General features: G+C 38.5%; 1 protein-coding gene across 2 annotated transcripts in view; it reads right to left on the bottom strand.

The window, feature by feature from the left end:
• Nucleotides 1-10,637: 10,637 nt before the first annotated feature.
• The window catches only part of LOC107747767 (sterile alpha motif domain-containing protein 9-like), a 9,462-nt gene continuing 5,202 nt past the window's right edge, over nucleotides 10,638-14,897 (bottom strand). The window contains exons 2-4 of one of the 2 annotated variants that reach the window (XM_016562356.1): nucleotides 12,023-13,289; nucleotides 10,969-11,580; nucleotides 10,638-10,870 (exon numbers count right to left, since the gene is read on the bottom strand). In XM_016562356.1, coding sequence (XP_016417842.1) covers nucleotides 10,833-10,870; nucleotides 10,969-11,580; nucleotides 12,023-13,289 — 1,917 coding nt within the window. In that variant the 3' untranslated portion in view covers nucleotides 10,638-10,832. The remainder of the gene's footprint in view (nucleotides 10,871-10,968; nucleotides 11,581-12,022; nucleotides 13,290-14,897) is intronic. The other variant, XM_016562355.1, reaches the window with a different exon arrangement.

The following is a 14,897-nucleotide window of genomic DNA, read 5'->3' as shown; positions in this document are numbered from 1 at the left end:
TATATTGGTATTGGTGTTTTTTTATTTAAATTCAACTTATTCAAATTCATTTTTTTTTTTTTGTTTGTTCTAATGTAAATTTATTTTGGCTTTATTAAGTTTAACCTTACAAGTGAACTAAAAGATTTACATTCTCAAACTTTATTCAATTAGTTATCATTGTTTATTAATATGGAGCAGAGTCCTGCAAACGTTTTCTATGTGCTTACTATCGTCCCAGAAGATGATGACTGAAGTATCGAGGCTGAATACAGAGACAATAAAAACAGCTCTAAATATTTCCCAGCTTATTACTGTACCACAGGTTACGTGGATCAGCTGCCATTCAGATAAGAGGCTATTCATATTTTGGAGAAACTAAAAATAAATATATTCGGGACTTAAAACTGAATATAAGGCATGCTATGTTTGATTGTCAACTTTTTCTTAATCTTCTTTATTCTGTATCTAGATTCTGTGTTTGTGTTGTATTTCTATATTCTTATATTCATGAAGTCCGTGCACGAGTTCTGGGTTTGAATGGTTGCTTTTTGTTTCATATTCTTGTATTTCGCTTAAAAGAAAACTCAAAACAATCAATCCTTTTTTTTTTTTTACTTCCACGTGTCTACAGATATTTAGATGTTAATAAAAATAAATAATGATTTGGCCACCAAACGGTTGATTTTTTAAAGTTATGAAACTATATTTTATTATACATTTTTCAACAGGATTTCTTACATTTTTAACATTTTTTTCCCCTCCCATCATCATCTTGAAAGAAAAAGCTAAATATACTGGAACTTGGAAAAAAGTGCAAATGGAGTCCGTCCCAAAATGACATTAATGTACCCTGAGCTTTAAACATACCTGAATAGATTTTTTAAAATTAATTAATTATTATTGTTATTATTATCCCCCCTCAATCAAATAAATACTGTTAATATACTGTATATGGTGAGGTAATTTAAGTAGTTAATGAAAATTTTTATTGTAATATTATTAGAATCTTTTTCTGTTAAAAGTATGAATATTTGTCATTATTTTTATGCAATGAAATATTTGAATGGTTTCTACATAAAAAGTGATGTTTAATAAATATGTACTAATTTTTATATATAAATCAAGTTCTACATTTTAACTAGTTTAACTATAAGTGTGGAACATTAATTGAAAATGAGCAGTGTTCATTTGCAACACATTCACACTTTCCCTCCTTGTAACTCATTTCTGCATAGTCCTTCTGTAAGACACACACACAGACCAAACACATACCAAAACACAAACAACCACCCACAGACACACACACACACACAGACACACAGAGACACACACACACACAGAGACACACACACAAGACACACGCACTCAAACACAGACACACACCACACAGACACAGAGACACACACAGACACACACACACACACGCGCACGCACACACACCACACAGACACACAGAAGAGTCGATTAGCGTCGGTGGACTTGAAGTTGAAAAATGGTGTGTATTGATGTCTTTCCGCATTTTAAATAAGATATCTTCTGTTGTTCATTCATGTTTATTTTGTGCTATAACTAGTAGTAAAGAGGAAGAGATGATCGGTTTGCGCTTGAACTGAGGCACTACAGCGATCTGTCAGGTCTTTGTGAAGAGTCGATTCCAATGGGAAGCAGATTTACGTGTTTAGACGCAGGTCAGATGTTCAGATATCAGGTATATATATCTTTCGGTGAATCGTTACATCCCTACGCATAGTATTTGTCCATAGTTTGTCTTCAAGCATATTAAAAATACCAGATGTAAACAATGTTAACTGACATGTAAACAATGTTAAAAACTTGATTTTCACCACAGGGGGTCTTTACACACATAATACTTCTTGAAGCACCTGAAGTCGTAATTACGACTTGCTGTCAACTTCAACAACTGGTAAATACGAACTTTCCAGGAGGACTTGAACACACCATTAGGACATTTCATTTCAACCCATTGCACAGTTTCCTCCAGTAGATGCAACCCTCTACGCACACCTTGGCAATATAATCGTCATTGGCTAGTAAATTTTTTTGTGTACTCGCCAGACTGATATACTATTTTACACACACACACACACACACGTTTACTTAGCTATCTAAATGGGGACATGCAGTTTTACAGAGAAAACGCTCACAAAGGTGTTTACTAATGCATTTGTGTAGGGATGTAACGATTCACTCAACTCACGATTCGATTCGCGATACTGATTTCACGATTTAAAACAAAATTAGATTTAAGACAAATTATAAATGAAAAGGTATCCTTTTATTATTGCTTTGACAAAATGCTGCACATTTCTTTGTGAAACAGAAATATGTCAAATAACAAAACTAAATTTAAATTTAAAAACAAACCCCATATCTAATCAAAATATAAGACAAAAACAAATAAAAAACTCTTCATATAAACAAAGGATTTGCCTGTGCTCTTTCCATTCAAAATTAGAGGCAACCACTGCATTTGAATCACAATCCAAGCAAAGATGCTGTATACATGCAGCCTGAGCAGTTTTTTAAATATAAATTAGATTGTATAATTTGACATTTTAAAACAAAAACAGCATGCTCCGACAAATACAGCAGCAGCTCTGAATGAGACGCAGATTCACTCTCTGACAGCAGGAGGCGCTCATGGAACAGCAGCGTTTCCTTGGATACCGCTGTAAACAAAGCAGCGCTGCTTCATTAATATGCATTATACAGAGACGAGATGAAAATAAAATATCTAAACTTTTCTAAAGACAGTCAGTTCCCCTCAAGGATACATTCATATAAACACCCATCCCCAAATGTATCGCGATTTGTTTAACATCTCAACCGATTTGAATCGTCACAGATTTGTATCGATTTTCAACCGGCTTTCGGTGAATCGTTACATCCCTACGCATAGTATTTGTCCATAGTTTGTCTTCAAGCATATTAAAAATACCAGATGTAAACAAGGTTAAAAACTTGATTTTCACCACAGGGGGTCTTTACACACATAACACTTCTTGAAGCACCTGAAGTCGTAATTACATCAACTTCGACAACTCGTAAATACGAACTTCCCAGGAGGACTTGAACACACCATTAGGACATTTAATTTCAACCCACTGCACGGTTTCCGCCAGTAGAGGGCACTTGTCCACTTGTCTTGTACAGAGAGAAGGGCAGAAAAAAAGAGAAGTGAAACGCAGTAGTGATTGGACCAATTTCTTCACGAAACGATTCACTGCTCTGAAGCGATCAAGGCACCAGTGACGCCTGCTGGTCAGAATAGTGTAAATGCAACAGAAACTCAGACCAAACTGCTTAAAACCAGTTTTTACAAATCCGATCTCAGAGAATCAGCATGATTCAGTTGTGACGAAACAAAGCCTCGTTTACTGAAGTCACGTGACTTTGGCAGTTTTATAGGCGCTTCGAACCAGTGATTCGAAAAGGTTTCGAAGCTTCATGAAGTAGTGTTTCGAAAGTGGCACAGTTACTTACAGGCAGCAGAACACCTAAAGTGGACTATTAAAATAAAGTGTTACCAAAGTTACTGCAAGTGACCATCATTAGAGTCCAAGCACCAACAATCGGTTGATACAATTGGTGTTAGTGCTGCATAACATTTAGGGGAAAATTAAAAATTTAATAAATAAAATGTTATACATGCTGCACTATACTATCAGTCAACAGTTTTTGAACAGTACGATTTTTAATTGTTTTTAAAGAAGTCTCTTCTGCTCACCAAGCCTGCATTTATTTGATCCAAAATACCACAAAAGCAGTAATATTGTGAAATATTTTCAGTGTTTAAAATAACTGCTTTCTATGTGAATATCTGTTAAACTGTAATTTATTTCTGTGATGCACAGCTGTATTTTCAGCATCATTACTCCAGTCTTCAGTGTCACATGATCTTCAGAAATCAGTCTAATATGCTGATCTGCTGCTAAAAAAAGTTTCAAGTCATTTTAATTTCATTTCATTTCAGTGAGGTCTGAATCAAGTGTAATAACTTAAATTAAATGTTCAATATGGCTGTCTTTCCCAGCAAAGAAAGGTGAATGTTTTAGAGACTCGAGACACAAGACACGGAGATTTCCCAAAGCAGCAGCAGCAGCAGCACCACAACAACAACAACAACAACAACAACAACAACAACAACAACAACAACAACAACAACAACAACAACAACAACAACAACAACAACAACAACAACAACAACAACAACAACAACAACAACAACAACAACAACAACAACAACAACAACAACAACAACAACACTGTGAGTTAAACATGAACTGAATATAACGCAGGTTTGAGGCAGAGCTTACTTCAGCAGAACAGCTGCAGTGAAGAAACCGAAAGAGAAAGCGATCAGAGATCAACATCAGGAACACAGCTATTAGCTTCAGCATCACAGACGATGTTGAGGCGGGTTTGTGAACATGTTACAGCTTTGTTTGAGCTGTACTGCCTAAAATGGCAAAGTGACCCAGTTCACCAACACAGACCTGACAGCAGCACAATGAAGATCACAAACCTTCACAATAACACACTGTTCTGTGCTTCCCTCGTGTTCTAGACACTCAGAGAACATGCTTTAGTACAACAGACTCAAACAAAGGAGAACCGAGCCTGACAAGCCCTGCTCGCTTTATCACCCGACGCTAGCACTGACCCGCATGCAGCCGCTTACATTCAACTATGTTTCTGAAAGATTCTGGACAGATTTGCTTTGATGCACTTGTTGAGTTGAGAGCTGCTTGGCCTTCAGAGACGCATAAACTAATGCCACGCGTGTGCAAGCATCTGTGGATCATCTATAAGCGCTTATAGCCGCACAAACCTGAGAATGGTTGCGGTGTGAAGCCTCCGGTTGATTCTTCTGATGTTCCTCTGATTGTGAGGAAGAGCCGCATTCAGCGCCTGATCCGCGCACTCTCTTGCTTTCCCGCAAACCAGATCTTAAACTGCTGTCAGTTACGACACCATACGGTAACATGCACGTTTGTTTAAAAGCAGAATTAATAATTTTTTTTTTTTTTTTCAGGCGCCGTATTTAACTGAACTTATTAATAACATGTCGGTCGTGTTCTGGCTACGCATGCAGCAGCGCTGACTAATGACGTTAACCAATCAGAAGAGTCGTTTGATACCACGTGACCAGCGTATCTGGCTGCTGCGTCACACGCCATCACGGCTTGCTTCTGTCAGAGCACGTTTGATCGCGTATATATATATATTTAACAACTTCCTGTGATTATGCAAAATATCCCATAAACCTGTAAACCTTCAGCAAATGTGAATGATCCTGCTTCTGTATGTGAGCATGCAATAATAACCATTCAATCTGTTTGGGCACACAATGGACCTATAGAGTAAAACCAGGTGCCATTATTCTCCTCATCCATCAAAAACAGAAGCCTTTCCACTTGTGTTTTAATGCTGGGCTTTGCTTGTTTAGCTTATGTTATAAGTGGTTACATTTTGATAAAAAAAAAAAAGATGCAATTAAAAGAACGAAAGAAAAGAAGAAAAGGTGTGTTTCTCTAGTTAAGAAACATTACCACATGAAATAATGCTAACAGAGATTAGACATGGAAAATAAATACATTAATAAATAAATAAGAACTGATTGAAGGTCTCTTTAAATATCCCCAGTCTTATTCTGACACTAACACTAGTTTCCTATTGATATCCCGTTGTGTGAATGCATGAGGAAACTCTGTTTATTCTGATACTGAAGACTGATTTGTTCATGTCTGTGTATCTCAAGCACGCCAAACTCAATTTCTGCGTATAAATAGCAGCGTATGCCAAATAGAAACCCAAAACCATGCTATTGATATGCATTTTCATGAGATCGGCTTGATTTGCAGCTCGCAAACTACAATTCCTGTTCATCAATAAGATGATAACCAGACCCGTTATAAACCTAAAAATACTTGATTTAACTACATTAATTGAAAAGTGTACTGTGGCAGTAGTAATAGAAGACGTTTGGTCATCTTACGTCAGTAACTGGAGTGTTTTTATGTTTTGTGAAGCTTGTTCATGAGTGTCTTGTTTGTCCTGTTCATCTGGTTTGATGGTTGAGTTTCTAGTTTGTCCTGATCTGTTAAACTGCTTCTTCTCAACAGCCCATAGTACTCCCACCTGACGCATGCAAATATGTTTGACTGACTCCCTAAACTTTCCCAGGACTGCTGACATTGACTACAGAAAGAGCCATTATTCATAAGTCGTTTGTGGATTAAATTTGAAGCATCACAGCAAGATAGAATACAATAATAAATAAAAGGGCAATGTATCTGAGTCTTCAATGCACAACATGTGAGATTAACAAAATTAAGCATAATCAGTGGCATTGATTGAATGCACATAGAGAAAATCATACGTTTCTTTCACAGCACATTGAAGTCGGAGTAACATCTGGAGATTGCCAGCTGTTTATGAGCTTTGAATGCATTAACACAGTCATCGATCCTGAAGCGCTGAACCAGAAGAGGCTTTTCAATCATATTTTAGTCAGATAACACTGAGCCGTCTTGTATCTCTGTCCGATCTTCCTTTAAGACCCTGCTCTGTGCAACTCCAGAGGCCTGAGATACTGCAGAGGCAGTCCAAGCGATTCCACGTCTGCAGCGTTTGTGACTAAATCTGGATCTACAAGCGAACCCTGAGGAGACACAGATGCTTCCACACCGGCGAGAGACTCTGCTCCAAGGCCTTCATCCTGAGCAAAACCCTCCAGCAGCACAAGAGAGCTAAGCAGCAGAGAGAAAAGATGGAAGAATCAGAGCTAATATTTACAGTGTACCATTCACTGTGCAGTTATGTATTGCCATTTGTGTTTGTGAATACTGTAGTATTATACTGTTTTTCTGAAGTGTCTCAAACGTAATTGAAATAAATCGAGTTGTATGTGTTCTTTATATATAACTAGTAATTATTTTCTTGAAATAACAAGCATCAAAAACCTACAGTCAGTACAGAACATAGCCTGTATTTATTGTTTTGCTATTGATTTTTTTCTGTCCAGTCCGCAGAATGCACTCTTAAAACATATGTTTTGGCTCAATACAAACTTTGCATTAACTTGTTATCTTATGACAACTTCTATGTTCAACAAACTACACTAAGTTAGATAACTTAATTTGTAGCATAAACACAATTTATTGAGATGATTAGTTGTGAAAAGTTAACTTCCCTTACCAAAAAGTATAGTAGTTTATTTTATTAAGTATACTTAAGTACATTTCAAGTATATGTGTAAGTATACTTTATGTAGTAAGTATACAAATAGCAGTGTACTAGTAGTATTCTTGTAAGTGTACTATTTCAATACTCCTTGGGACTAAATTGGCCCACTTTCTAGTATATAAAAGTATACTTTTAAGTATAACTTTGAGTACACAACTAGTTTACATCAGTGGCTCTGAAACCAATTAATATCTGTTTCAGTTCAAATTAACAGCTAGTGTAACATATTATAACTTATTGAACAATAAATGACTCGTCACTGTTAGCACATTCATTGCTCATAGGACAACAGATATTTTACAATAAGTGAAATATTATGTATTGTAAAATCACAACTGTACATTATGTTCTTGATATAAGTCACCTTTATTCATTCAGTACAGTGTGTCAAAGCAGCTTTACAGTGTTACACATGAAAATAATGTCTCAAAGGTGCAAACAGCATTCAGTTCTGATGTAAAGCAGCTCTAGATAAAGCACAATAGTAAACATGAAATATGTAAAAGGATTTTAGTTTCCTCTCGCCAAAAACGTGGTCTTAAAGTCAAAATGCCAAAGCACTTGTACTTTGTTAAATTCTGCCAAGATCTGGTTTTCAGGCATTCAGCTGTAGATGCATTCAATCTTATTTCCAGATATCTGTGTGGCTTTAATAAACGTGAACATTAGTATTTTCCTTGACGTATAGAACAAGCTGGTCGTGTTTGAAGACTCTCACATCATATAATTCATTAAATGAGCCTAACCCGGCAACCTGGCAGTGTTTGTTTCAGTGCTAATTATCTTCTTTATTGTTACTTATTTCAGTTTATTCATCATCATTAGGCTAACAAGATAAATGGTGAACAATGTTTGCGTTGGTCTGTGATTTCAGCAAGTCCAACTAAACACAGAACAAGATTATGATTATGAACAACACTAATCTAATGATGATGAGACATAATTGTGTTTGGATTTGTTGTATACTGCTTTGCTAAAGATACATTCTGAATGCAGAGGGACAGCAAGTGAAATTGTAATGTTGCTTTTTATTGAAATAAATGTAGCCACACATCAAACAATAACAGATACATCTCAAAGTTGCATACTGTGCATAATTAATAATCAGCTCTCTGGCTTCTACTGAAATAAATGCGGCTGTACAACAGATAAATCTCTCTCTCTCTCTCTCTCTCTCTCTCTCTCTCTCTCTCTCTCAATAAGTGACCAATGTACCATGACTGAACTCTATTTATAACTAATAATTATCATCAACTTGTCTTCCCCCTTTCTTTCTTCAGAACATAGAAACAGAAATATTAAGAAGACATGTAAACATTTGTCCTGGATCAGCCGTCTGAGTCATTGCATCCCACAGTGACCTGCTCGAGCACTAAATCACACGGTTCACATGTGATCTCTGCAGAGACAAGGACATTACATTTTTCACTGAGAAGAAAACACAGTTGACTCAATACTACTGATAAATGTTTGACGTATATGACAGTGTGTCATGAGTCTGAAATATAAAGTATTGCTGTACTTACGGTTCTCTTCATATCTGATGTTGTAGGCAACTGGTCCTCTGATGGTGAAGCCCAGGTAGAAAGACACCTGGCCTGGTTTGCACACACTGGACGGATTGTGAGGAGTGACTGGGATCTGTTGGCCATCTCTAACAGCAAACACTTCTTGATTCTTGACCTCTCCGTTGATACGCTGAAGACATTCGACGTCTGCATGTCCATGTCCTTCAGTGAGGAGCTCCAGATCAATTTGATCTAGTTTTAATGCATGAACCAGTCTCTGCAAACCTGTTCCTTTCCCAAAGAAGAACAGAGGCACCAGGTAGCGACGGCGGAGGACGTTAAACAATAAAAGAGTAAAAAATAATATAAAATAAATAAAAGGGAGGGGGGTTAACTCTACATTATTCTCAGTTATTCATTTTTACTATTGCACCACAGCGAGAACTCCCGAGAAAATTAGTTCCCTTTAACTGAACATAACAGAGCAAGTAGTATATAATGAATCCTATAACAGGCTTATAACCAACCAGTTAGTAAGAACAAAACAGTCTTTTTTTTTCAGTTATAGATGTTTGGAAGTCAGGCAGCTATTTAAACCAGCTGAACTTTCAGTTAATGTTACCTCAGCCAAACAGCTTATGTCCAGTTTTCTTAAGGGGTCGTTATGTGCTGTTTTACATAGTCCATCGCTTCAGCTGGTGTATCGAATTTGTGCTCAATGCCGCCGTGCGTAATTCGAAAGCCGGTTAGACCTCTCAGCCCATATTTCACATCAGATCTGGACCTCAGCAGTCGTTTCACGTCGTAATAAGCTGCCCTCTTTTTTGCGATCTCGGGAGGGAAATCGGGGAAAATATAGACAGTTCTGTCTTTAAATTTGAGCTGTTTAGCTTGAATGGCCCTCCGAAGGATATCCTCCTTGACGTCAAATCGGTGAAAGCATATGACAAACGCCCGTGGCCGCTGACCCTCCGCGGGTTGCGCTGCCAGCTTACGATGGGCTCGGGCAAGAAGCTGGGGTTCACGGAGGCTGAATATTTCTTGCAGTGCTTCTGCAATGAATTTTGTGGGCTGTGTGCCCTCCATACCCTCGGGAATACCCACAAGATGCAAATTGCTTCTGCGAGAGCGACATTCCAGATCTGTGCACTTGGCCTGAAGAGCCGCAATCTCGTTCCGTAAGGAGGCCACAGTCGGTTCAAGTAGTTAGTCTCTCCTCGTGCGCTTTCACTTCTGAAGTTACCGCCGTTAGTGAATTGTGCATCTCTTCTCGCAAGGATGATATTTCTTTTCGGAACTTGGTTGCATGCGCGTCAAACTTTTGGTGAATTCCAGCTTCCAAGGACTTAATCGCTGCCATTATTGTAGCACCATCAGTTATGCTAGCTTCATCTTTGGCTGACTCTGCAGATCCGTTAGAGTTCGCTGAGTCAGTCTTTTTCTGTCGCGGAGCCTTCGACATTGAGGCGTAAAGTTCAGATATATCCCTCAAAACAATTTAGCAGCTGTGACGAGTAGGTTAAAATGCGTTGTAACTTATGTGGAAAGTAAATATAGCAATCAGTTTGCAGAGCTCCCGACCTTGCGACTTCACATGGTAGACGCTAAACCGGAACCCGGGATGTCAATTTTAATTGATCTTTTGATGGCATAGAAAGCCCTTTGAGCTTTCTCTTTGAGCTCATTCACAGCCAAAGTAAAGTTACCTGTTGGAGTAATTTTTAGGCCGAGGTAAGTGTATGTTTTTGTGGTTTCAATGGTTCTGTGTGATAGTGTGAATGTGTGTGTTAGTCCCTGAGATCTGGAGCGTTTCTGGAAGATCATGACTTTAGTTTTTTGGAGGTTGACTGTCAGGGCAACTGACAGGGTTTGTCTCTCTCTCTCTCTCTCTCTCTCAAAATAAGTGACCAATGTACCATGACTGAACTCTATTTATAACTAATAATTATCATCAACTTGTCTCCCCCCTTCCTTTCTTCAGAGCTTAGAAACAGAAATATTAAGAAGACATGTAAACATTTGTCCTGGATCAGCCGTCTGAGTCATTGCATCCCACAGTGACCTGCTCGAGCACTAAATCACACGGTTCACATGTGATCTCTGCAGAGTCACTGAGAAGAAAACACAGTTGACTCAATACTACTGATAAATGTTTGACGTATATGACAGTGTGTCATGAGTCTGAAATATAAAGTATTGCTGTACTTACGGTTCTCTTCATATCTGATGTTGTAGGCAACTGGTCCTCTGATGGTGAAGCCCAGGTAGAAAGACACCTGGCCTGGTTTGCACACACTGGACGGATTGTGAGGAGTGACTGGGATCTGTTGGCCATCTCTAACAGCAAACACTTCTTGATTCTTGACCTCTCCGTTGATACGCTGAAGACATTCGACGTCTGCATGTCCATGTCCTTCAGTGAGGAGCTCCAGATCAATTTGATCTAGTTTTAATGCATGAACCAGTCTCTGCAAACCTGTTCCTTTCCCAAAGAAGAACAGAGGCACCAGGTAGCGACGGCGGAGGCATTTCCGATACTTTCTCTCATATGACTGACCCATGTATTGGACACACTTTTCAAGGTTTGGAGGGTTTGTGATTCCTGGCTGTGCTTCATCGGGCCAAAAGAGCAAAATAATCAAGAGATAAAACTCTGGGCTTCTGTCTTGCATTTCTCTCAGCCAAAGTTTCTGTAACCTGGCCTGAAGCTCTTCTGCTTGTTCACACTGCTCACCCGACTGACTCAAGACGATGTTGGCAAGAATGTAGAGAACGGTTTGGGTTTCATTGTCAGATTGTGGATGTTTAAGTGCACGCTGATGTTCTTTAAGCACTGATTTCTACATGTTCATCCCCTTCAGTGAGGAGCTCCAGAGCAATTTGATCTAGTTTTGAGGTGTGAACCAGACTCTCCAAACCTTTTCCTTTCCCAAAGAAGAACAGAGGCACCAGGTAGCGACGGCGGAGGTATTTCTGATACTTCTCCTTGTATGAATGATGCATTTTTTTGAGACACTTTTCAAGGTTTGGAGGGTTTGTGATTCCTGGCTGTGCTTCATCGGGCCAAAAGAGCAAAATAATCAAGAGATAAAACTCTGGGCTTCTGTCTTGCATTTCTCTCAGCCAAAGTTTCTGTAACCTGGCCTGAAGCTCTTCTGCTTGTTCACACTGCTCACCCGACTGACTCAAGACGATGTTGGCAAGAATGTAGAGAACGGTTTGGGTTTGATTGTCAGATTGTGGATGTTTAAGTGCACGCTGATGTTCTTTAAGCACATTGGTGTCTGATTTTAGGAAATGAAGCAGTCCCCCAAAAGACTTCATCTTTTTCTCATTCAGGGTCGTTTTATCTGTCGGCCTTGTCTGTTTAAAATATTTCTTGTAGCAATTTTCCACATCTCTATGAATGTAGTCTGGGTCCTCTTTTTCAAAGCTTGGTCTTGAGAATGCCAGATACCATTCAAAGAAATCATATCTAGACTCAACATCACCTCTGAGACCGCTGATGTAATTTAAGTGTTTATGACGCACGTATGATTTTGCAAACATTGTATCATTCATGATCTTGCAAACCTGGAGGAACCCCAAGAGCCCGCTATAATTGAATGTGGTGTTGTCTTCTGGGTCATTTTCAGCTGCTTTCTCTTCTTTTTTAAATGCATCAGTGGCAGACTGTGCAATGGCCAAACACTTTTCAAAGTCTGAGGATGGATTTTTAGTTTCACTCAGCAGTTGGTTTTTGAGAACTTGCCCCAATGTGTCCCTAATACGAGAATTATTGGGATCTCGATTAATGGCCTCTTCTGCCCATTTTTCTGCCTTTTCATATTTGTTGTCCTCTTTTACCTTAATGTAATAAAAACGTGCAAGTGTTTGGGGATAATAAGGGTCTGTGGAGAACAAATTTGCAGCCATCTCCAACAAATGAATGCATTGGTTATTATTATTTCCACTTTCATGCATGATGTCAAGAATCAGTGTGGAAAACTGCTCCTTTCCTTTGAGCTCCTTTCCTTGTCCTGTCTCAACTCTTGTGATGAATATCTTCTTGCAAATCTGTCCATAATTGCTCTCCTTTCCTTTCACCACGCTGTTCAAGAAGTCGAGAGCGATGTCAGATCTGGTCAGTTTGTGCTCAGTGAACCGTTTTAGACAGGCATCAGCAATCACTGGATGAGCCAGACGAACGCATCGGTCTTCTTGTTCTTCTTCTGAGAAAATAACTATGAGATCCTCGAAAGGCTTTATTACCATTTCCAGCGAAGGTTTTCCTTCATCAGTGGGCCATTCTTCTTCTTTAATGAAATCCTCACAGACAAGCTTCAACAAGTGTGAACCTGGGACATACGAGTTTATCAAAGCCAAAAAACTGAGAAGTCTTGTGCTGCTGGACTTTGTGTCCTTTTCAATATGATTCACCATTTCTTGTGTGATCAGTTTCTCTGCATCTTCTTTCTGGAAACCTCCCTGCAAGATGTTAAAGGCAAGAAACTTCTGTGACATTTCCTTTTGTTCAATTTCAAGCCTTTTCTGTAATCAGAAAATCAGAAATAAAGAAGAACGAGATAAGTAGCCTATTATTATAATGCAAGAATAACGACAAATAATGGCTTAATTAAAACAAAACAACAATGATAAAAGATTAGAGAAGATTACACCTGGCAGAGGTCTGGAAGGTTTATTGGACGATAACTAAAGAAACGTGACTGGGGCAGATATTAGACAAAAATTACTTGACATTTATAGATAGATAGACAGACGGATAGACAGACAGACAGCTGATAGATAGATAGACAGACAGACAGACAGACGGACAGATAGACAGACAGATGATAGATAGACGGACGGACGGACGGACAGACAGACAGACTGACAGACAGACGGACAGATAGACAGACAGATGATAGATAGATAGATAGATAGATAGATGGACAGACGGACAGACAGACAGATAGATAGATAGACAGATGATAGACAGACAGACAGACAGACAGACAGATAGCTAGATAGATAGATAGATGGACAGACGGACAGACGGACAGACAGACAGATAGATAGATAGACAGATGATAGACAGACAGACAGACAGACAGATAGATAGATACATAGATAGATAGATAGATGGATGGATGGATGGATGGATGGATGGATGGATGGATGGATGGATGGATGGATGGATGGATGGATGGATGGATGGATGGATGGATGGATGGATGGATGGATGGATGGATGGATGGATGGATGGATGGATGGATGGATGGATGGATGGATGGATGGATGGATGGATGGATGGATGGATGGACGGACGGACGAACAGACAGACAGATAGACAGATAGACAGACAGATAGATAGATAGATTTCATTTAAATAATTAAAATTAGTTTGAAGACCATTCCTTATACGTGTGTGTGACACTGCACCCCTGCAAGTATTTTCTTCATTACATTTAATGACATTGAATCAATAAAATAACATTTAAAAATAACATGATTATTTCATTCAAAGTAATAGAATATATTTAAAATTAATTTCATTGATCAATTACCTATTAGTTGTCACGGTTTGGCAAAGGAGGATGAATGCGAAGGATCTAGTCACAAGTGGCCATCAAGTGGCCGTTCTTTGCACTGATTGGGAAGTTTTCCATAGTGATGATATTGATGAAACTACCATGGTAATGACAGATTATATTAAAATTTGCACCGATAATGTGATACCCAAAAAGGAAGTGATCATTTATGCTAACAATAAACCTTACATAACTAAAGAGATCAAAGACTGTATTAACAGGAATAAACTGGCTTTTCGCAGTCATGATTGTCTTGGAGTGAGAGCTGTTCAGAAGGAGTTGAATGGATTACTAAGAGATGCCAGGACGAAACATAAAGAACTCCTGGAGAAGAAGCTGAGTATGTCTAATCCTAAACAGCTGTGGGACTCTATGAAATCTATAACTAATATGCAGTCTTTCAGAAATACTGTTTCTATTTTTGATGACTTACAGAAAGTGAATGATTTAAATGATTTGTGAAGATTTGAGAAGAATGGGCATATCTCTGGGAATAGTATTATCATCAGATATCATCAAAGATAAGTTATTGATTCATCCGAAACAGATTAATTTCTATTTTAAACAT

The sequence above is a fragment of the Sinocyclocheilus rhinocerous genome, unplaced genomic scaffold (assembly GCF_001515625.1).
Source record: "Sinocyclocheilus rhinocerous isolate Xijiao unplaced genomic scaffold, SAMN03320098_v1.1 scaffold9868, whole genome shotgun sequence".
Classification (NCBI taxonomy): Eukaryota; Metazoa; Chordata; class Actinopteri; order Cypriniformes; family Cyprinidae; genus Sinocyclocheilus; species Sinocyclocheilus rhinocerous.
This window is presented reverse-complemented; position numbering and strand designations above follow the sequence as displayed.